The 24565-nt window shown below is 37.0% G+C and overlaps 1 protein-coding gene and 1 long non-coding RNA gene across 2 annotated transcripts in view; one reads left to right on the forward strand and one right to left on the reverse strand.

The window, feature by feature from the left end:
• The window catches only part of RET (ret proto-oncogene), a 160965-nt gene extending 153451 nt beyond the window's left edge, over positions 1-7514 (forward strand). Inside the window, 5 exon segments of the mRNA XM_021006153.2 lie at positions 1240-1377; positions 2500-2599; positions 4154-4301; positions 5813-5926; positions 5929-7514. Of these exon segments, the coding sequence (XP_020861812.2) occupies positions 1240-1377; positions 2500-2599; positions 4154-4301; positions 5813-5926; positions 5929-5963 (535 nt within the window). The 3' untranslated portion in view covers positions 5964-7514.
• LOC110221484 (uncharacterized) lies at positions 1038-23568 on the reverse strand. The gene is made up of 3 exons (XR_002328123.2): positions 22403-23568; positions 2427-2572; positions 1038-1163 (listed from the first exon to the last, which is right to left on the reverse strand). It is a non-coding gene; the product is annotated as an uncharacterized LOC110221484 (long non-coding RNA).
• Between the last annotated feature and the right edge of the window lie 997 nt (positions 23569-24565).

Consider the following 24565-nt stretch of genomic DNA (forward strand, 5'->3'; position numbering starts at 1 on the left):
TACCTGCAAAGGTAACTTGGTGTCTTTTGTTAATTCCAATGCTGCAAAGGATGCCTGAACAGGCTGGCCATTTGATATACCTTTTGACTATTCAGCTTTCTGACCTTAATGACCCTTAATTTTAGGTAGGCTAGATTTTCTTGCCATATAGCTGATTAGAATATTTTTGTAGTGGACACAGAAGTCAAGTAGCTAGCTGAGGCGTTGGGAAAAGGGAAGTCTTTGTCACTAAAGTGTTAGCATTCATGATTCCAAGTGGCTGACAAACATGAAAGGCGGGGAGGGGGGGTGATAGGATTTGTGAATGAGGTGTTTCCTGGACCCCAAAGTCCTAGAAACTGATTGGGCAGTTTCCTTTTGATTTGATGTGAATGATTAATACATTTCTTGATAGAGGTTTTTTTCCTTTCACCCAAGGAAAACTTTCTCTGCATGACAGCACCATAAAGTAGTGTCTATTTCCCTTACCTTCTAAACTCTGGAAAGGAAATTTCATCAATAATTTTGTACTATGGAAAAAGCATTTGGACTTGGAATATGAGGAGACCTGGGCTCAAATCCTGGCTCTTACACTTGTAATCTGTGTGACCTTAGAAAAGTCATTTAATGTCTTCGGGCCTCAAGTTTTCTCATCAAGTTAGCCTACCTGACCTCTAAGGTCTCTGAATCTATGGTCCTACAAACTATTTAGGAACATGTCTTATAGGTGAATGGGAAACCCAGTTCTCTTAGTGTAAAGATCAAAGAAGCTCATTCACAGAGATTGTTTGATGTTGCTAGGGTCAAACAGCTAGTTAGTAGCAGGCAAAAACAGAACTGGTGGGCTCTGGACTCTAAAGAAGCAGACCTTCCTGTTTTTCTAAACAGAATGTTAAAACCAAAGTATCTAGACACTTTGGACTGAACCTGACTTATGGCTAAATCCTAGTTAATTACTTAGTCAGTAAAAAAAAAAGTGATATATGGGTGCTAACATGTCATTCGATCCAATTTTTTTTATAGCTAGGGCAGAAATTCTCAAGGAATAGTGGTCATACCTTCATGATTGATAGGACATGGACAGGGTACAGACCTGTTCTTCTTGCAGATGAGGTCATCTTAAGGGCTGGATGTGACATGCCAGTATTTTGCTTGAGAGCTAGAAGGGGGTATGCATCCGCACTCTACAAGAAGTACAAGATTATTTACAGTATTTCCTCACTATTTGAACCACTTTAAGGACTTGCTTTTTTTCCTCAGGTGGTCATTTGGCGTGCTTCTCTGGGAGATTGTGACCCTAGGAGGAAACCCCTATCCTGGTATTCCTCCTGAACGTCTCTTCAACCTTCTAAAAACAGGCTATCGAATGGAGAGGCCTGAAAACTGCAGTGAAGAAATGTAAGTATAATTTGATTTTATTCATTTATTTAAATTCTGGAATTTTCTAGGAGGAAGTAAACTATTACATGAAACAATTAGCAGATATTATTATGCTTATCTGATTAATTACCTTGGTCTTATACCTTGGTCATTGAGTAAGTCCTCTTTTGCACACACATATTACAGACTGTAGTTTTCTGTGACAAGGTCATAATACCCAATGGTATCATTTGAATTTTCAAGTACTAGACAAACATTTTAGCCTAGCACCCAAGGATGGCTACTAGCAAAAAATCATAAAAGAAATTCAGGAACAATTGAAAGGATTTTTAAGGACATGCAAATGGGTACACATTTTATCCTCAAAGTTGGAGCCTTTTACTTACCTGGTGTTTACATATCATCTTTATTGTATATTATTTGAACAATTCACTACAGGTCTCATTTGCATTGAAATGAAAGCTCATTCAGCAAATTATTAAGGAGAGATTCCAAAATGTTCTAGCAAAGTCCAGAAATGATATTAAGACTTCAAAAGAGCATGCTAGCACTAAACTGGCATTTTGTGCTTATAAAGAGCGTATAAATACCAGCCCAAAACTACGCATGGCCAATAGAAGAGTCTGCTGCTGAGCATGTGTACCTCAGTGCCCAAGATATTGAACCCTAGTGGTAAAATAGTCAATCAGTTTATAATGATATGGATAGGCTAAGTCATTGAGTGAGTAGAAAGCTGGCCTTTAAGTCAGAAAGAATATAATTTGATGAGCAAATAAATAGAGGGAGTTTCCTCTTTGAAAAATTACCTATACTGATATAACATCATTTAAAGCTAGAATTGAGTCATTGAGTTCAACTTTTTCATTTTACAGATGAGGAAACTGAGGTCCAGTGAGATTAAGGGACAAAGCCAGTGTCCCACAGGTAGTAAATAGGTGCCTAAGGTGGGATTTTTCCTGATTTTGCAGTCCAGCACTCTATCCACTACACTGTGTTGCCTGGACCAAAATAAAGGATATACTTGAAAAAGAATGAATGAAAAAGTTAAAATATTTGAAAATTTTTACCTCTGGATATGGGGGCTTAAGAAATCAGTCCAAAGCCATCCTGCTCCCACTGGTTCACTCTTATCTCTTGCAGGTACAATCTGATGTTGCACTGCTGGAAGCAGGAACCAGATAAGAGGCCAATATTTGGGGAAATCAGCAAAGACCTAGAGAAGATGATGGTGAAGAGTAGGGTGAGTCTACTTAGATTTTTGGCTCTCTGATTCTATTTTGAAAGTTAAGGATTTCTAGTTCTGAATGATCTGTTGCCATGTAAAATACCCCCTAGCCTAGAATTTCAAATTCAGTTGTGAGAAATTTGCTGCTTTAATTACCAAATGGCTCCTTATGCCTTGGTCATTGAAGTCTTGTTTTGCACACAATAATGCAGACTGCATTTTCTCTGGTCAAAGTCATGATACCCAGTGGGATCATTTGAATATTGAAGTGCTAGCCAGACATTTTAACCTAACACCCAAGGATGGCTATTAGCAAACAATTGTAAAAGAAAACCCCTGAAAACCTAACTGAATCAGTCTTGGTGTGATAGAAGAAGCTAGAGCAAGCTTTAGGCACTTTGTCACTTCTTGCCTTAAGTAAATATGAAGTGTCTAAAATATATTAATCTCAGCCAGGTATGGTGACACATTTTTGTGATCCCTGCTACTAGGGAGACTAAGGCAGGTGGGTCACTTGAATTCCAGAGTCCAGAGTTGCAGTAGGGCTACAACCAATCAGGTGTCCATGCTAAGTCTGGCATCTGTATGGTGAGCCTCCCTGGAGGAGAGTGCCACAGAATTGCATGAGGTAGGGGAGAATTGGCCTAGATGAGAAGAACAGAGCAAGCTAAAGCTTCTGAGCCAATCACCATCAAGATCAGGTCTGTGAGTAGCTGCTGTACCTCCATGCTGGACAATATAAACCCAGTCTGAGAAAACAGAAAATTCCTGACTAGCCTAACTTTTAGTAATGAGGGTCCCTGAAATTAGCTAAGCTGGTCCTTCGTTGGCAGACACACAGACCACCTTGAAGCCAGTATTTGAACCCTGTTCAGGATTTCTAGGGCCTGTTATTTGAACTTGCATTCCACTGGCCTTGGAGAGCTCCATCTATATTGAGGTAGCACAGTACTCAATCAGTAAGCATTTATCAGGTGCCTGCTATGTACTGGGCATTGTGCTAAGCACTGGAAATATAAAGAAGAGGGAAAGAAAACTAGTTCTTTCTTTCAAGAATCTCCCATTCTAGTGGGGGGGAAAGTTGGACACTGGTTTAGAGAATTTTTTATTATGAAAAGTTTTAAAACACCAATGGGACATTGCAATAACAGTAGTTTCTTTAAAGGAGAGCTAAGAAAGTATCAAACATATCTGGCAAATCTTTGCATATCTATTATATACTTTCATATGCTTATTTGGAAACACTTGTTCATATATATATATATATATATATATGTATATACATATATATGTGTGTATATGTGTATACACACACACACACACATATATATATAATACTGTTATATACTTAATGGGAAACACTTGGCAAAACATGAGTGATTTAAATGAAGGATTCTAAGGAATTTTCCATTCTTATGTTGGGTGACCCAAGAATTTGTAAAGGAGGTCATGCAGACAATATCCTAGGTGGGTTCAGCATTTATTGTTCTACTCCATGCCTTTGGGAAAGGCTACACATTGTTCCCTTTGTTATGACCTGGCTTTTCTTTCACACCTCCATTTTGCTAGGACTACTTGGATCTTGCAGCTTCCACCCCATCTGACTCCTTACTTTATGACGATGGCCTTTCAGAAGAGGAGACACCCCTCGTGGACTGTAATAATGCTCCCCTCCCTCGAACCCTCCCTTCCACATGGATTGAAAACAAACTCTATGGTAGAATTTCACATGCATTTACTAGATTCTAGCAACACACATACACACACGCACACAATCCTGATTTTATTTTTTCCTTCTGCACTGTCCTTACACTCTGTATCCCTTTAAAGAGTGTTTCTGGTTCGAATGAAATCAAAGTTTGCTTGGAAAGCTTTTTTTGTTTGTAAATGTTAAACTTTGCATTAGGTTTATATTTCAGGCATTTTACAACTCTGTTTAAAAAGAAAAGGGATGTGAAAATAAGTAAAACTACCAAATAGGTATGATAAAAGGAGAAAAATAGATCAGGAAAGTATTCTCAGGGGAGGTTTTAAATGTGGTTAATAAATAAAATATACATTTTGGGGGGATGGGGTGGGGAAATGGGATCCATTTTATCAGATTAATGCACCTGTAATTTAACTGCTTGGGCAAATCAACTGGATTTTGGGAAGCATTTGCTTTGAAAAAAAATGAAAAAGATGTAGCTCAATTTGGGAATGGGGCCCAATATATTTGAACAGTCTTGTCTCATACAATATGAATGCTTCAGTCTCTGCTCTCATATATATAAGTGAGAGGTTTAATAGGCAGAGATCTATGCTTAACTTGAGATGGGACCTTAACTTAACTTGGCCTGTCTAGACAGCAGGAGAAAGTGAGTGCTGCTCTCAGAGCCTTCAGAAAGATAAAGCAGTGATGGCAACTCTGGAAAGTAAAGGCAGTCCACTGTTTTCATATCCTTTGTGTTCCTACATAGCCTCATGATGCTATCATAAAAAGCTGTAGCAGGTATTTTGAAAGAAGAATATTCTAGCATATTGTGGTGGTGAGATGGACAGTAAATACGGTTCTTGCCAAAACTCCTACTTTTTGCCTCCTGATTAGGTTCTCTAAAGATTATTTTCTTGTCTTGTAATTTTGTAATTTAAAACAAAAACTTGAAGTGGAATTTTTTTTAACTGAGGATTCTCCATTTTTCAGCATAGTGAATCTATGATTTGTAAATAACTTTGGATTTAGTGTAGAATCTAGATGTGGTATCTGGCAGGCATGCATGCTTCTCTCGGATATTCAAGGTCCTTTATGCCCCGTGGAATAAGCAGAAGTATCTGGTAGTTCCATGATGACTGCTAAGTAGGCTTATTTTAGCTTAAAGCACTTTCCATACCAAAAACAAAACAAAAACAAAAAAAAAACCTTTTTGTTACAATGACCTGTTTGAGACAGCATCATGCTGTTTTTCCTTTTTGTTGCTATTAAAATATAAGTTTTGATACTGGGAAGCTTATAAAAGCCCAAGCCAGTTGTTCCTTCAGAGTTAATTTTAACAAGAGAACTTTCAATTTTTTGCCCATTAATGTAATTTGTGTTTCAAAAACCTGGAAACCTAGAATAATTCATTTATTTGGTGCAGAAATCAGAAGTTTGGTTTTTGACAACAAAGGGAGTTTTGCCAAGGGCCTTACTGTCTGCACATGAAGTTTTGGTTCTTCAGTGCAGAAAAAATTATCTGTTTTCATTTTTAGGCATGTCATACCCGAACTGGCCTGAGGAGAGTCCTGTCCCACTCACAAGATTCGATGGCACTAACTCTGTGTTTTCAAGATATGCAAATGATAGTGTATATGCTAACTGGATGGTTTCACCCTCAGCGGCAAAATTAATGGACAAGTTTAATAGTTAAAATTTCTTTGTGAAAGGTAATGGACTCACAAGGGGGAAGAAACATACAAAGAATGGAAAGTCCGCTGGCTTGTTCTTTGTGCAATTTAAACTGGTTAAGCCACCGTTAATTTTAGAACAGCAAACTCGTTTTTGGTAGTTTGTTTTAACTGCTTTCTTAAATGGCTTTACTTAAGATAACTGATGGTTCCCCCCTCTTGGGAAACATATCAAACTGGATGAGAATTCTAGTTCCAGTATTTTATTAACTTGTTTTTTACTCCTCCCTCCCCTACTCAGCAGAAAGGTCCAGTTTGGTATCTGATCACTACCTAATGAACACTTCATGCTTACAATTTTTCAGGTCATTAATTCACAGACAGGGGTGTTAGTATAACAATTGTTTTGCCTGAACCACTAAAAAAATTTTTTTGGTTGCCTCGAAACAAGGCAACACGAGAAAAGCATGAAGCACAAAAAAGTTCATAAAAATAGTTCCAAATTAATTGGACCTGTTTGAAAATCAGAAGGTTAGCAAAAGCTTGATGTTATGATGAAACCCTGTCATGGGTTGAAGAGAGAGCAGGAAATCTCAGTACAGAATTATCTCAACATTTGAGATCCTGAAAATTTATTTTACAAAGGTGTTATCTTTTCTTAGCAAAAAAAAAATTGTTTTTACCAGATTTAAAACTATTCTAACTTTTAGCACAATGGAGAGAAGTTTGATACCAGATACACTATATATAAAGACTGATGTAAGTGATGAGTGTTCACAAAACCACAACGTATTTACCATTACATCCATCTTACTATTACATTCTTCCATAATCATAATTCCTTCTATGAGAATAGTGTAGAAAACACAGAGTATTTTCAACTGGATATGTTCCAGAGATATCTCTCAGTGATTCTAGATGGCAGAAGGGACCTTCTCAGCTTCCAATCCCATCGTACGCTTTCAGTACACGTCACTATTAACATAGCTTGGAGTAAATTGTTCATCTTGCAAGTTACGAGTAGCTTAGACTCACATTCAGTTTAGTTTGTCCAACAGTTCTATTATCGGCTTCTTTCTAGAGGAGGCATTCTAGCTAGTTATGTTAGGAATAGCATTAACAATGAAGAGTTGCTACAACTTGGAATGGGAGATGATACAACTTCAATAGAGTTCAGAGAATGTTTTGGCTCTTATAGAGCTTCCATGAAAAGGTACACGAATAGACTATTTTTTCTTCTATTTTGTAATTTAAAGCTGCTGTAGCAAGAGTTTTTGTTCTCTTAAAGTATTTGAACTCACAAGCAACTTGTTATATAATTCAGTGTTCCTGAATAGTCATATTTATTCAAAACATGGCTCATGTGTTGTAGTTTATGACTTGTAAGTCTCTGTGGGTATTATTTTGTTGTAAGCACCATATGTTACCAGTATGCTCATATCTATCATTTCATAAAGGAGAGTCGGGTTGCCAAAACACTGCCTGGTCTTTAGATTTCAAGCACTGTGATAGGTTTTAAAATAGTTTTCATAAGAATACTGTATTTTATAAAAAAAATTTCAAAAGAGCAGTACTATTTTGGCCTTTTGGTTTGACTGAGAGAACTAGTGTTGTGTACATCGATGAAATATTCATATATATATATATATATATATATATATATATACACGCATACATAAAAATATATACATACATACATATATATATATATATATATATATATATATATATATATATATATATATATATATATATTCTCACATTCTTAAGGTACACAGGAGAGGAACAAAAATCTGACTCAAGATGTTACAGACAGAGCCTTGAGTTTATGACATTTTGGAGATATAATGTGATAGTTCTCTCTCAAATAGCTATGTGGCTAAATGTTTGCTTTTTCTATGTTTTATGATAGCTTTATCAAATAGAAAAATTAACAGTAGACTCTCTAAATAGTAAAAGTGCTTCCACAATAAAGATGAATTACTGTAATAAGTTGATCGGCCCCTATCAGAGGAAGAGAGAGGAAGATTTTCAGAATGTATTGGTTGATGGATGTTGAATCTCTGGCTTCATGAGTTGCCTGATGTCTGTTCCTGAGCTGGGAAAATTTTAGGATTTGCCAGTCATATTGGTCATGATTTGTATATACATATGCACAGGAGATTTTATCAGGTACTGAGTAACAATCTCAGTTATTTAAAAAAGATACTTAAACTCTCATTACTGAAGGCAGTTATACTATGCTGATTTTGTTTTTTTTTTTGCAATCAAGGTGAAAGATTAATCAATTTCAATCATTTAAATAAAAATCATGTACTATAAAAATTGCAAACTTCCTTTTTTTCACATTCCTAGTTTGAAACATCATGTTTTACGTTATGAAACCTTAGGAGTGCAAAGTTTACACAACTGTAATAGAATTCAGAATAGAAATTAATGGCAAACATTTTAGTTATAAAAATCACTTGAAGACATATCATAGCTGGCATCTTCACACACAATTTAGCCAGCCAAAGAAAAGCATTTTAGAAGAATTTTGTTATATGTTAAAAAAAAACCACATGTTTGTGTATAGTTGTTTATTAAAAAACCTACATTTAGTTGGCCACTTTTTAGCCCCTCCTTCCCTCATTGGAGGAATAAACACAGCAGTTGTAATCTGCTTCGTATTTACTCATTTGGGGAGCAAACAGAAGTGGTGGGTTTTTTTGATTTGTTTTCTGGTAAGGGTGGGGAGGGTTTGAGATGATATTAGAGAGACATATACAATATATAAGATATATAAACACAAATGGTCTCAAGGGCTAGTTGAGATTTCAGCCTTAAGTTTCAGTAAAACTTGACTATTAAATGCTGACATTTCATATCTTCACACCTGGTAATCATAAATTGGGGATGATTCTTCATCATGAGCCCTTCATTAAATTTGCAGCAATAAATGACGGTGAGAAGAATCAGTTGAAAACATGAGATGTTCTGTACTATCAATTAGCTTGTATTTGTGTATAGAATATTTTTGTTTATATCTCATCTCCAGAGTCCACTTAAAAAATAAGGCAACTTAAGTAGGGTTATCAGTGTGTCTCTGATGTAGCTGCTCTTGATATCAGTGCCCTAGAACTGTTACCTGGTTTCTCTTCCACTCAGGACCCCAGAGGCAGACATAAGGATCTTGTATATCATTGGTTTATTTGTTCCCTTTGACTTTTGAAAATCCCCAAACTCATATATTACAGAGTTCCCCAGGCAAAATGAACTTGAAAAGGCCCTTAAAAATTAACAGAAACTTGTGAATGTAAATATGAATTTTAGAAGAGATTACACCAGGAGATTAATAGGTCCTGCATTCTCCAAAATTAAGAAGACTCCCCTCCAAAGCTCAGAAGCCAGCAGGTGATCCAGACCTATTTGCATGAATTGCCTAAAGGCAGCAGAGTTTGGGCAAGTATATTATCTCAAAAAATATTAGAAGGAAAAGCACAAATTTCCCCATTCTAAGTAAACTTAACTCATTTCAGACAAGCAAAAATTTTATTGCTTCATATCCTTTGCTTTGAGCTATAATATATAGAAAAAACAACTTTGGGGACTGTGAAAACTAGTCTAGGAAACTTCCTACTTGTAGCACAACTTCAAATCACTATTAACCCAAGGGGGGAAAAATTAACTGTTGCTACACATCCAACAAGCATGAATGCATACAATTACATGATATATCAATGAGCCTATATGTACATATATCTTTACTACCCATAGTCCTTAGAGGGAAAATAAATGCCATTCCACACTAAAATATATTGACCTTGAAACTGGTACCACTTCCACTTATCCTTCACTTAATAATTCTCTACTGGAACAAATATGCTTCAATGACATAAAAAATACCCTCGAAATGTTTGTTTCAGCTTCCTTTTTCTGAAAATTGACTAGAGTTATTTCCTTTGACCCATGTAGGTCTGCCCCACTTCTCTAGAGTATAAATGCAAATTATCATAGCTAATGGCATATTAAGAAGAAACCAAAGTTAGATTTGTTAACAGAAAATTGGCATTTTTTTTGTAGCTGAGTTCTGAATTTTTTCCCTAAAATATTTGATTATTCAGTAGAAAGAGCAGCTAACTTTGGCTCTGCTGCATTAATAAGCTTTATTTGTTGGTGTTAATATAGCAAATTCTGGAACTGCTCAAGAGAAATTCAGTGGTTAACATCAGGCATTATAATTTTTTTCAATATTGTCAAACAGCAGGAGCTTTAGAGAAGGTTCGTTGGTGCATTAAGTATAGGAAGCTAGCTTTAAAAACTGTATAAGCTACATTTGACAAGACACAGGGAAAGTCTCACTTAAAAGAAGGCAAGTTACCACCTCACAATACTGTGACAACAACACAAGAGATGTCAAGGTACAATTTTAGGAGATGATCTCTAAAACTAGGCTGCAGATCTGCTTATTTTCAGATAGATGGAGCGCTCAAAGTTTAGTAAGACACTTAAGCAGGTGAGCTATGGAAGGAGGATTTTATAATTTCTCAGGTGATGAGAAGTTGGGGGGGGCTCAAACACAGGATACATTAAAATGGCATATGTCAACTTTTGAATAGAAATATTGAAGTTTGTTTTAGGTGTCTGTTTTTCCTTTATTATATCTATAAGTAATAACATAAAAGCAAACCAAAATATTAGGCTGTACTTTGATAGCATTGGGCCATATTTAAACAACACCTGGGCTTTCCTGGTTCTGTTTACTTTGTTGTGTGAGATATTGAACAATGGAGAGTATTTTTGTGTTATAAAATAATCCTCAAATTTGTTATCAAGTTTTAAAATTCTGTAAATCTGACGTTTTTTGGGAAGACCATAACTACTATCCTCAGTTGTTTTTTTAAATTTCACTTCACATAAGGTACATATCCACATATCCAAAATCTAATATTTATCCTGAAGGGCTACTACCACATTAAGTAGGGCTAGTAAATCTTCACTAGTAGGATGACTACTATGTCTCTGTCTTTCCTATGGCTTTGTACAGCTACCTTTGCATTTGGTGAATGAATAAATGTCTAGCCTCCCTTTCATTCTCTACTTGTTCAGGCTGGATTTTCATTCCTGTTCGCTGTCTTTACTCTACATCCTCCTTTGTAGTGGAAGGAACTCCTTGTTCTCCAAAGTCTTGGAATCCTAGAGAAATGAGGCTGGTTTTTTTGCATTCATAAAGGGAAGAATGCTGACTGGCAGATCTCTGGTAGCAGCTACCCAGTGCCAAGCCAAGATTTGACTCCTCTGGGGGCCAAGATCTTAAGTCCCACAATGAACAAATTAAATACATTGTATTATATGTCTATAAAGCTCCTTGAATGTGTAAATCCCTTTAGGATTGCCAAGCTCTGGAGTTTGAGGCCATTTCAAGGGTTTGGCAGCTTTTATTAGTACCCAGAAAGGGAAAGAACTATTGAGAACAATTAATAAAAAGGAGAAGGAAAAAAATGAGTTGGGCTAATTGCAGAGATTCAGGTTTATAAAATAATTCTCTGAACTGTGAGAAGCGAAAGAAACGTGACTTTTTCAGGGAGTTATCATAACAATTACCAACATTCTTTACCAAGAGTCAACAGGCAGAAAATTTGAAATGAACCTTGTGTTTCTCAACTGTAAAATGAAATTCAATAAAGCATAAAGGAACCATGTTACACAAATGTCTCTGTCCTCAATTTTCCTATGTTCAAAGGAAAACAATCTTTTCAGAATAAACATAGGATATCAAACTTTAACCTTCCCTCAAAAGATGTCTTTCTTCACTTCTCAAACCCATGCTGCCATAATCAGTGTATGCTATTGTCAAAAACAAAAGTTCTAGAAGGACCATGTAAACCCAGTTTGCATTAAACTCTACCCTCCAGAAGACAGTGATGAGTATGGGCCAGAAGAAAGGATGATTGTTTCTTGACCCCTTATTTAATAAATGGAGAGCTTGGGGCAGCTAGGTGGTACAGTGGATAGAGCACTGGCCCTGGAATCAGAAGGACTTGAGTTCAAATTCAGCCTTAGACACTAACTGTATGATCCTAGACAAGTCACTTAACCCTGATTGCCTCCAAATAAAAAACAAATGGAGGGCTTAATTCTAAAGAGGGCTGGGAAAGAGCACTAGACCCCATGGAAAATGAAAGACCAGAGATGGGTTCTAGTCCTGGTTCTGTTGTGTGATCTTGTGAAAGATACAACCTTGAGGGAATGGGACCAGATGATCTCTGAAGGTTACACCAAGCCCAGGGTTCTTAACCTCATTGTATATGACATGGACCCCTTTGGAAGTCTAGTGAAGGCAATAGACCTCTTCTCAAAATAATGTTAAGTGCATAAAATACATGGGGGTTAACAAAGGAAAGTGATTATACTGAAATATACTTAATTTTCTTTTAAATTCACAGATCATAGGTTAAGAATCCCTATTCTAAATTCTGAAGAGGAATCTATAAAAATTAAAATTTAGTACTCCAAACAAAATTCTACAAAAGTCGTAGACTTGATCTGGAACACTAGGTACCCCAAAAGAAGAGAGCGCTGGTTTTGTAGAGTGTCAGGAAACTAAGGAACTTGCCTTCTGTGCATATTTGATTTTGCACTCTGGCCTGAAAGCCTACATGTTTGAAATCAACAACCTTCCTTCCTAACTTGAGAAAGCCTGTTTCTTCAGAGCAAAGCTAATCTATGATCCAGCTACATTTTCTTAATTGAGACAAGAAGTCTAAATGAGAATTCTGCCATGTATTTCATATGTGTTTTAGATACAAAGATGGGTTTAAAAAAGTATTTGCTGTTAATGATTTTTTGTTCTGATGATGGGTTATAGTATTTTCATAGATAAGTAAATATGACAACATAAAGGGGGAAAGTGCTAACATCTAGGATTGGAAATAGGTGCTGAGCTGTGGCTTGAGAAAAGCTAAGGATTCTAAAATGCAGAGGTGAGGAGGGAGTGTATTTTATTATTAAAAAAATGAGAATTTCTTATATTCCGAAGTAAAAAATTATATCCCTGTAGTTTTTTTTAAAGGTCATCAAATCATTTCCTGAGTTTCACCTAAAAAGGAGCTAACTTCATAATGTGAAACAAATTCAGTTTTTTGATTATGATGAAAAATAGCTCACATGTACACCTCTTTAAGGATTACCCAGTATTTTCCTCACAGCATGTAATGACATGGTCCAAGTACTGTTCCCCTTAATTTGCAAACAAGGAAACCCTTCCAGAGAGGTTTAATGACTTCTCTAAGATCATACATGCAACAAATATTGCATCCAGTGCCCAAACCCAGCTCTTTTATCAGCATTCGAGTGCTCTTACTACTCTATACTCTCATTCTAAATAAACTAAAGATTTGTTATTGCCATTTCGTTTTCATTGCAGGGCTTGTTAAAAAAATAATTTGGAAAGGCATAACAGGAAGGTACTATAAAACTTTAAGGGGTTATTACTGTAAACAAAATCATTCCAATAAAACAAGTACCATTTCCTAGGACCTAAGGTTGGAGTATCTTCATTCTACCATAAAGATGTAGCCACATAGGTCTTGTTTCACCATTGAACATGGTTTTTATCTGGTATAAATTTGTACCTCAGAGAAAGAAAGGAAGGAAGGAGGAGAAATCAACTGTGGTAGGCAGTGGGGAGGAATCATCCTTTGGGGGGATTACAGGTAGTCTCTCATGCAACTTCAATATTATTGTTGGTTTACAGTGGTGGTGTAAGCTTCATTTTATCTTAAGAGGAGTAATCTGTCCAATAAAGTCCATTTAACTTCCTTTTTTCATTTGTATTATGTCACTGGTTTGATTCAAGGCATTAACTTCCTGAACCAGAAACTAGGTAATCCTCTGTTCTGTGTTATGGAAATGAAAGCAGTAAGAAAGACTTTTGCCCGAAGAGATTTTTTTTTCCTTCAGTTTAAATCCTCATATAATTCCTTTAATTTAGAGATTGCTTTATTTTTTGGACTAGTAAATAGAATGTGGAATCAAGATTGACTTTTAGCAATCAAACAAGGGAAGAGTTCTAGAATTGAAAGCTATCTATTCACTGCTTATGTAGATTCTGGTCGGCCATCTTTATTTAGCTGTGGGTGAATGCTTCAAGAATCCAGTATTTCGTTGATGTGGTTATCCAACACAGATTAAAATTAGTTGTTATTTGAGAGTTTCTTTAATCAAAAACTGTACACTAAATTGATAGAAAATACTTTTAAAATGGGATAAAGAATTCAGGTAAAGGTAGGGTTCTTTGAGGGGCACCAAAGTGGGACAGGGGACAGAGCACTGGGCCTGGAGTCAGGAATACATGAGTTCAAACCCTGACTCAGACTCCAGCCATATGACCCTGGGCAAGTCACTTAGGCTCAACTTGCCCCAGATCCTCATCTGTAAAATGGGGACACACTGGAGAAGGAAATGCAAACCACTCCAGTATCTTTGCCAAGAAAACCTAATGGACTAAGGTCATGAAGAATCGGACATGACTGAACAACTGAGCAACAACAGAGTTCTCTTGTATTTGCATCTTGGTCAGAGTAATTTAACAAGTCAGCTTATACTTTTAAAAAGTGGCTAATCCTCTAATGTTTTTAACCACAAGTTTTCAACAATTCCATTATAAAGAGGTTTTCTGAACATTCTAATAAAAGGAAACTGTTGTAAATGTTCAGTAATAGTCCTACATATGTACATTTCAAGTCATTTTTCTAATATTCTTCCTTTGTGATATATTTAAATTAGTACTGTATAGTACAGTGAAATAAAACTAGGCACTATATTTCTTGCCCATCATCAGGATTACTTTAAACCATCATAAGGTTTATAAATCATGAAAAAATGGGTGAAAACAAAAACAACTTAATAAAAATATGGGGATCATTAAAAAAATTAATCCTAAGATTAAATCTGGGATGGTTAAGAAACCTTGATTAGCAAATACTCTGTCTAATGTTGACTCCTTTGTTAAAACTACTTTTAACCACCAAAATACCAAATATAACTTTGTAAATTAATTCTGAAGATTGTTTAGCCAAAATGCAATAGATTTGCCATGAGAGAAAAATATAGTAGAAACAAAAATCAACAAATTACATGACTATTAAATGTCTTGGGTCTTTTAAATATACATATGTGTGTATGTGTACATATATATGTATAAGCACACACACACGGGTTGTACATAGTTCTTCTGTGTTTGGTTCTTAATAGTATGCTAGAAAAATAAATGTTTGCCTTGACTTTACTTTCTGGATATTGAAAAAAAATCAAATTATGTCATACAAAAGAAACAGTATTATCAACTGTGTAAAAAGTTTCCTGTATGTTGTACATTTTTGCAGTTTTGCATAAAGATTTTTCTGCTCCTGATGTAGCCAATGCAATATCAAATATGCAATAAATATACTAACACATTAAAATTACAGACTATTCAGAAAAAGGACTCGTTATTTTTCAGATATACTATTTAATACCAAAGCTTATTTTATCAGATGTTTTGAAAATAAATTCTACCCTTGTATTTAGACATTTTTCTAAACCTGAATATAGATATATTCAGTTGTTGAGGATAGAGGAAGGTATGCATGTTCTTGAGTCTTGTTTCAAGCATCTGACAGCCATACCTCCCACCCAATTTTTCTTTTCCCCTGGGGAAGGTTTGAAATATATCAAACTATGGTAGATATCATAACTTGTTCCTTTTGCTTTGCTAGTCAAGGGTAGGAGGAGAAAGTCTTCATTCTAATACCTTGACAAATGGAACTATGTCTTATTAGTTTACACATGCACTCCTATATTTGATTCTCCATCACAGCTTCAGGAAATCATCAGAGCTTGCTGAAACAGGTCAGAGGCTGGCCTTTGTGTCTTTGCCTACTTACTTATCTCTAGTTGTCTCTAATGATTGCTGAACTCAGCTCTGCCACCTGAGGAAAATTACATTAATTCCTTAAGCTCAAGTTTTCTCATTCACAAAATCAGGGGCTTGGCTTAAATTACCACTTAAAGTTCTTTCCAATTCTAGCATTCTATGATCGTGAGTTTAGCCATGGGCAGTTCTAATCAGCTAAAATCTAGCCCAAGTCTTAACTATATGCTTGTACACATGAATGAGTGAATGAAAGATTCCATATGGACTTAGGCATACAGAATGTTTCCCAAATGAATTATAGGCTCTTCAAGTTTCCTAGCTGTAGTTGGTTTCACTTTCCTGTACAAAGGTCCCATAGGCATTTCATGCCCAAAGAAGGAATACAGAAAACAATTGCAAATTTAGACTTCAAAAATGGTTTCAAAGTTTTATGATGACTTTTACCCAGGCAAGTCAGTTCTCTATTTTGCCAGGTAGAAAAAGTTACGTCTCTTTATATAACTAGTTATAAACATGAATACTCACCAAATAGTTGCTATAGTTATCCTTTCCTCTTTTTAATAAATGGTATTGTCTCTAACTCTCAGTAGTTACAAGTGTTTTTTTAATTTCTAAAGAATCTAAAATTATCACAAAATGAATGCTCAGTGGTAATGATATAATTTTACCACATTAACTTCCACAAAATATGAGAGGGGAAGAAGAAAGAGGAAGAAATTACAAGTTTCATATATGAAATCCAAATGTAACTCTTAGTACTATTCTCATTCTTGGAGAAAGAGAAAGGAGAGAGTTTTATACACATATGAATATATGTTTAAGCACACATATGCATATGTATATATTTATACATACATAAACGTACATGAACACAGACGTAGCATAGTAGTAGAAATTAGGGTTTGTTGGAAAATGTCAAAACGCTCTCCCTTCTATTCCTCTGAGAACACACACAGGTATATATCTATGTATCTATGTGTATATGTATGTATGTATTCTAGTAGAATTGAGAATCCAGCATTCACTCCAGTGTATATTTCATGATCTTCTTATATGTACCAACTAATAGGTATGCTTTACTTTAAGCACTAGATGTGTTCCTGAAAAAAATGAGTGTAAAACAAATTTCTGTAAGTTATATCATATCTTAAATTGGTTTCAGAGATTTTTTTCTTCATTTTTTATTGAACTTCAGCTGGCAGCTTTCTGTGTTCACCAATTGGCCACAAACTGCAATGAAATCATTAAATGCAAGGAAAGAGCTACTGTTTAAAGGCATCCTCTGATAAGTCCTTTTGTAAAGAGAGTTACAAATATGATTGTGAAAAATTCCTCCATGATAAAAATAACCCTTCTAATGTGGGTGAAGATTAGCTTATTAATATGTTTATGGTATTTTTATATTCCTTTTTACAAGTATAATTATGAACAGAAGTCTGGGTCTTATAGTCAGGATCCCCAGAATATCAATCAACCAGCATTTTGCCCCCCACCATCATTGTATCATTGTTACATTTTGGATTCTCATGAAGGAGTAGGACCCATTCAGTCTCTGGCATGGCCACACCCCTTTTCTTGCCTTCCCTATGTGTAACTTCATTTATCCACCTTAATTCAAGGTTATAATTTAACAGTTTAATTAGATTGATGAATGAATGTAGAGAAAATCAGAAAAATTAATTGCATGTTGTTTAGCTGACACAATCTATTTGCTCCCCAGATCCACCCCCTCCCAAAGCAGAACCCCCTTTTAGGCTGGAGTCAGCATGGTTTTGTGATTTTCTATAGCTCCATCCAGCAGCACATGAATAGGCATGAAGGAGGTCCATGATGGGAGTAAACTATGAGGTTTGACAAGGCAGGATCCATGATGGAGCAGAGGACAAGGGACTCAAGTGTAGAGGATGGTATAGAGTTGAACTGATTTCCCAAAGGGTCTAGATAGAGAAAGGAGTAGAGTATATGCCTAGTGATGACTTGGGAAAGAATTTGTCTGGAGGGACTGAAGGTCATGTTTACCATGAAAAACAGGATTAGGGATAGAGAATGATGATAAGGATGATAAAAGATTATAATCAGATAAAATAATTTGGGTATTTGCGAATATTGAAGTGAAACACTTGTAGGTGATGACAAGATGGAAGATATTAACATCTTTGTAGCTGAGGTAAACTAGAAGAATGTTTTTGTTCAGTCATGTTTGACTCTCTATAGCAGTATTTGGGGTTTTCTTGGGAAAGATATTGGAGTGGTTTGCCATTTCCTTCTCCAGCTCATTTTACAGATGAGGAATTGAGGCAAACAGGGTTAAGTGACTTGCCTAGGATCACACAGCTAGTAAGTGTCTGAGGCCGGCTTTGAATTCAGATCCTCCTGACTCTGGGGCTGGTGTTTCATCCATTGTGCCACCTAGCTGCTCCAAAGTAAAAGAATATGCCATTGGAAATGAACAGATTGAGGAATTAGGAAGTTATGGTATTAGAAGGCTAGCATCACTGTATATGTTAAAGGCAGAAATTGGGGTCGAGTCAAGATTGTGCACTGAACTCATTGAGGAAGGAAGGAGAATGTTGTCAAGATCTTGATTGTTTACCAGATCTTGATTTTGTTTGCTGCAATCTTGACTGGGTGATAAGTTTGAATAGAATATGCCTTACAGGAGGAGAAATTACAGAATGGTTTCATTCTTTGTAATTGTACCCCAAGTGCCTTCCATAGTGCTTAAAACCTTCTTGACTGGTGGATGGTGGTTGGGAAGAATTTGGAAGTGGCAACAGGAGGCAAGTATTCTGAATCCTCCACCAGAACCAGTGAATTACAGCCTGAGCAAAAATGCACCCCTGGCTAGAAAGTGTGGCCAGAATGCAGTATGATCAGAAGAGAGCCAGGGCTCAGTGAAAGCCAAAAGATGGAGAGACTGAGGAAACAAAAAAGTTTTAAGATGAAAGCAAGTTTGTTAATCATGGAGGAAGCATTCTAGAGAGTAGTGGAAGGGCAGTTAGATCTGGAGACATGAGGAAGGAGTAGGATTGAAAGTGATTGGAATAACAGAGTGGGGAGTAGGGGATGGGCAGTTTTGGATTTATACAATGACAGTCAGGGGTTTAGAATCACAGAAATGAGGAAAGTCTGAGAGGGAGGGAGTATATTAACTATTGAGGTATTATCAGTGGAGAACAAAGGTCTCTGTTGCGGAACACAAGTGATAAGACTATTCAAGGACCTCTCTTGGGATCCTGCACATTCAAAACCAGAACTGAGTTAGTAGAAGTGGGTAAGTAGGGGGAGGGGGAAGACAGTAGTAGTTTTGAACAGGAAGAAAAATATTCTGTGCTTATATTTGACAGAGTGGTTTTTAACTTGGCAGGTTAAAGGGGAAAACGTCAGAGGCCAGTAGTGTCCATGTGGTAAAATTAGTCCTAGATGCCAACTTAGGACAGTGTGTGAAGGAACCAAGCTTTACTGGAGGGTACAATTAGCCTTAAAAACCAACTAGTGAGGATGCCAGATTGAATTGAAGTGTAGAATAAGAACTGGCCATGATGCCCCTTTCATTTGTGCCAGCCCAGCCAATCTGTGGCTACACTGTATTTATCTTTGGATAAGATCTCCTGGTTTTTAACTCATCTAGGCTATTGTTTTCACAACATGGTAGCTTTCTATAACCTGTGTAGAAATGACCCTGCAGAAAGAAGGGTTATAATTGTTCTGTTCCAAAGGAAAAGTGACATTTCTTAATGTAATTTAACAATGCAAAACATACTTATTTAGCTGGTCAGTTTTTCCAAGAAAGATATTTATCTTTCTATTTATAACATGCATTCACAAGATTGTAAAGTTTAGAGTGGGGAGGGTACCTTAAAGATGATCTAGTCCAAGACTCCTGATTTTATAAATAAGTAAACTGAGGCCCAAAAAGCCTCCCCCCATTTAAAAGATTTAAAATGAAATGTGGGGAAGTAATAAGGAGTTGCCACATAAATAGTTAACTCAGTAACTGCTATACTACTTGATTTGCATATTTTCTTCTTTCCCAGATACAAATTTTAAGCAAATAGCATGTCATCTGGCTAAGTTGTTACACGTTGAATATGTATATATTAACACATAGACATAGCTTATGTGTGTGTTTTGATCATGGGAAAAGTTAAAAAGAAAATTATTAAATAGTGAGTTTCATGACTGAGTTAAGACCATTGTTAGTCTAAAAGCAAAGAAAAGTAACCTTGGTGCTCTGATTTCATGTCATGTTACTCAAGTAAAAAGGCATTTGGCATGTTACATTTTGTGGTAAGGGAGGAGGGGAGTGAAAGGAAAAATTGGGTAATATTAAAAGCAAAGAAAATCCAGGCTACTGCAGAGGCTAATTGGTTAAAAAAAAAAGTAAGAAACTTAAAAGCAGAAGGGAAATGAAAAATATTTTCATAAGGCTGGAATTCTATGTAGTATATTTAGAAGTCAGATTTTTAAAATCCTTAAATATTAAAGCAGTCTGCTTAGATTTGGTTCAATGGAGAGATCTTATCCCATTTGACTTCTACTAGATGAAAATTAATCTTACTGTTCTTATTAAATTATAATTAACCAATGATCTAAGAAGCAAAAAAAGGCAGTTAACCTAACAGTTTCACTTGGATAAATGAGAGGGGTATTAAAGCAAAGTTTGGATCTGTCCTTCATTTTTGTATACTGATTACTTGACCTGAGGGCAGGTCACAGTTTACTGATCTATGATCCTTGTTGGCAAGCACAGGCTAGAAGAGAATTTTATTAATAGGAATTGTAGGAAGAATTAGATGTATCAACAGCAGTTCAGTGTGGCCAACCCCATGACTTTGTTTCTACTAGAGCTCAGTGGATTTGCTAATGGATATTTTATATGACTGATGTGTTTTTTTATATAAACTGCAACTTAAATTTCCATGCGTGTATATACACATATGTATATATTTATTTATATACATATATTAGTAAATATTGTGCTCCTCCTAAAGAAACTAACTGCTCTAAACCTTTAGCTAGTGTTTTCCCCAACCCCTTCTTCCCGCTCTTTCCTATTTACCATTCTTGCCAAGAGACCAGGTTTCAATGTGCCCATGCATTCTGTTGATAGATTAGCTCTTTCAGACAATGCTGTACCTCCATGAGGTCACCTTGCCCCTGAGTTTGTTCCTCAGCTTTACAGATTCAGAAAATATATTCTATCAGTTCATCAGGGGGTGATCAAACTTCAGACAATTCAGTCACGTCAAGTGAAGTGTGAGAGACTATTACACCAGAATGCCCATTTATTCATGCAGTACACACACACACACACACACACACACACACACACACACACACACACCCCTAGCCAGGACCTCACTAAGCGGCTCTCCATCTTGACTGATAAGCCCCACTAAGGAGACCAAATCTTAGATTAGAAGGTTACTTGGAGAACACAGAATTAGGGCAAAGGGAATTGACTTACCAAGTAATATTTCTAACAAGCTAAGGGAATCTGATGAATTACAACAAAGACCAAACATAACAGTTATTAAGGCCCTACTATATACAAGTTATACAATCCCTGCCCTTAAGGAAAAGAAACAGTTTTTATCCTCAAGGAGCTTATAGGAGGCTAGGAACTATGTAGTTTTAATACTCAATATTACTGACGTACATTAGAGAGTAACAACAAAAAAGTAATATGTGAGGTCTTAGGAGGAATTAACTGCAGGGTTCAGTAAAATCTCCTTGGAAAAGGTGAGGTTTGACTTGAGTTTTAAAGTAGGAGTAGGATTTTCACAGTAATTTCATAGGGAAGATGGCATTATAATTACAGGGAACAGTGTGAATAACAGAATGGAATACAGTCAATGTTCTAGGGGAAGAGAGTAGGCCAGTTTGGAGGGTACATGGAGGGTAGTATCTAAACCTGAAAAGGCAAGGTAGTACATTGAATTCTAAGCAGAGCAATTTGATGGGCACTAAATATGCATTCCTATTCTCCTGTACATAGCCTCTATGAGAGATATAATCTTTCTGCTTGGACTGGTCATTGCACAGTCTCTCTTCTTATTCTTAATTTCCATTTGTTTTGCATTTGTAATTGAAGATAATTTTTCATTGATTAGAGTTTGGCTATTTCCTAATGACATGTAGAGAAACCTCCATAAACTTGTTAGTAAACATTCTACAAATCACTGCAAAAAGGGTTTCTTCTTAGGTTTCCTGCAAAGAGTGAATAATGAATGATGCGTGGATTCTAATTGGCTTTTCTCACAAGAATGGTGTTACTTCTTGACCTTGCACCTTGTTCATGGGCTTCATCTTACTTTGGGGCTCATAATCCCTTGTCCAGTGAATATAGGGCCCCAAGAAAATTTTTATTCACCCCATTAAAAATCCTACAATTGATAGAAACTTAAAAAAACCAGGAAATAATGTAAGATGAGTACTGTCCACTCAAAACTTTTAGAACCATTAAGGAATTTTCAGGGCTGATTATTTATACTTCCTGCTTTCTGAGGGACTCAGACCCTTTTAAAATGATGAAAAGGCTTTAGAAATTCACTTACTTTCAGGACTAGGTAGCAAGGAACGTTTTGCTCTTGGCAGGATCTCTCATACCAGATGATCATAGATTTAGAGCTGGAAGAATCCTTGATGGTATCAAGTCTAACACCTTCATTTTGGAAGCCCCCAAAAGTCAAGTGATTATCCCAGGACAACACAATTACTGTCTAAAGTGAGATTTGAACCTAGGTCTTCCTAAAAACAAGTCCTGTGCTGTATACATTAAAACCAGTCTAATTTTCAGAGGCTAAAGGAGCAGCTAGGTGGTACAGTAGATAGACCACTGGCCTGGAGTTGGGAAGATCTGAGTTCAGATCCTACCTCTGACACTTACTAGCTGTGTGACCCTGGGCAACTGACTTACCCCTGTTCGTCCCAGTTTCCCATCTGTAAAATGGGAAGACTTGAGAGGCTCTGTGGGAACAGTAACTCGAGACCCAAAAATGATTATGTCATGGTCCAGCCCAGAATGTATATGACTTTAGGCCAGCGTGTTAAGCCCTCCTTCTTAGGAGGGGGGACTTCCATGTGCACACATCATTTTCCTCATTCCAAATACAAACTTCTGCTTGTGTCCTGACTCTGCTGTCTCTAGCCTGCTCTGTCTGGCTTCAGCCACCCACAGGTTAGAGGCCGGTTTTGGTCCAGTTGACAGGAACTTGGGCTAGGCCTCAAGGATTAGTAGGATTTAGATCAAGTCTTTTGGGAAAACAACTCCTCAAATCTTGCCTAGTAAAATTACAGGGCCAGCTACATGTCTAATGGTCAGGACAGGCAGACTACGTAGAAAGGAGCCCCAAAGGGCAACTGATTAGATAGATGGAAAACATGTATATGTATACACACACACACACACACTAGAGAGAAACAGATATAGAAATATATATATATATATACATGTATATATATATACACACACATATGTACAGGTAGATAGAAAAATAGACAGGTAGATAGATGATATAGCATAAAGGGGGGTGTGTGTGTATGTGTGCTTATACCACCATGAGGAGATAAATATAGCAAACAAATGTCCACCTTTTTCCTTCTCACCACCTGTCTCATCCTTGGTTAAGTTGGGAGTGGTGAATGGGCTGCCAAGTACTGGCACATAAGGTGCAAGCCTCTTTTCTTTCTCTCTCCCTTCCTCTTTCCCTCCCTCTCTCCCTCCACCTTTGCCCCCTTCTCCTTTCCTGTACTGCCCCTGCTTTCTCTTAATTTTTCTTTCTCACTCCCTTTATCCCTCTATCCTTCTTTCTTTCTCCCCACCCTTTCCCTTCATCTATCTCTTTCTTCCTCTTTCGGTTTCACTTACTTTTCTTTTTTTTTTTTTGATGAGGCAATTGAGGTTAAGTGACTTGCCCAGGGTCACACAGCTAGCGTTAACTATCTGAGGCTGAATTTGAACTCAGGTCCTCCTGACTCAAGACTCTAAGATGGGATCTCTATCCGCTGTGCCACCTAGCTGCCCTCCCTCTCCCCCTGTTTCACTTACTTTCCCACTCCTTCCTTCTCTCTTTCCTCTTCTTCTTTCCCTCTTTTCAGTCACTTTCTTTCATCTCTCCCCCTTTCTTGTCTGACTCCCCTTTTTCTATCCTTTTTTCCTCTCTCTCTGTCTTTTTTCTCCCTTGCTCTCCCCTCTTCCTCCTTCTTTTGCTTTACCTCTCTTTTCATCTTTGTCTTTTTTGTCTTTCTTACTTCCCCCTCCCTCTCTCTTCTTCCCTCCCTCTCCCCCTTCCTCCTCATTTCTCCTTACTCTCTCTTCATCTGTCTTTCTTCTTTCTTACTTTCTGACTCCCTTCCCCTTCCCTCTTCCTCCCTCCCTCTCCCCCTTCTTCCTTCTTTCTCCTTACTCTCTCCTTCATCTGTCTTTCTCTCTTCTTTCTTACTTTCTCACTTCCTTCCTCCTCCCTCTCTCTTCTTCCCTCCTCTCCCCCTTTCCTCCTCCTTTCTCCTTACTCTCTCTTCCTCTGTCTTTCTTCTTTCTTACTTTCTCACTCCCACTCCCTCCCCCTCCCCCTTCTCCTCCCCGCTCCCTCCCTCCCCACTTTCTCGGCCCCCACTTCTCTCCTCCCCACCCTCTCCCCCACCCTTCTCGCCCCGCCCCTTCCCTCCCAGGGCGGTTGACAGTAGGGGGCGGGAGATGAGTGTGGGCGCGGCGGGGC

This window comes from Phascolarctos cinereus, unplaced genomic scaffold (assembly GCF_003287225.1).
Source record: "Phascolarctos cinereus isolate Bilbo 61053 unplaced genomic scaffold, phaCin_HiC Scaffold_3;HRSCAF=262, whole genome shotgun sequence".
NCBI classification, from domain to species: Eukaryota; Metazoa; Chordata; class Mammalia; order Diprotodontia; family Phascolarctidae; genus Phascolarctos; species Phascolarctos cinereus.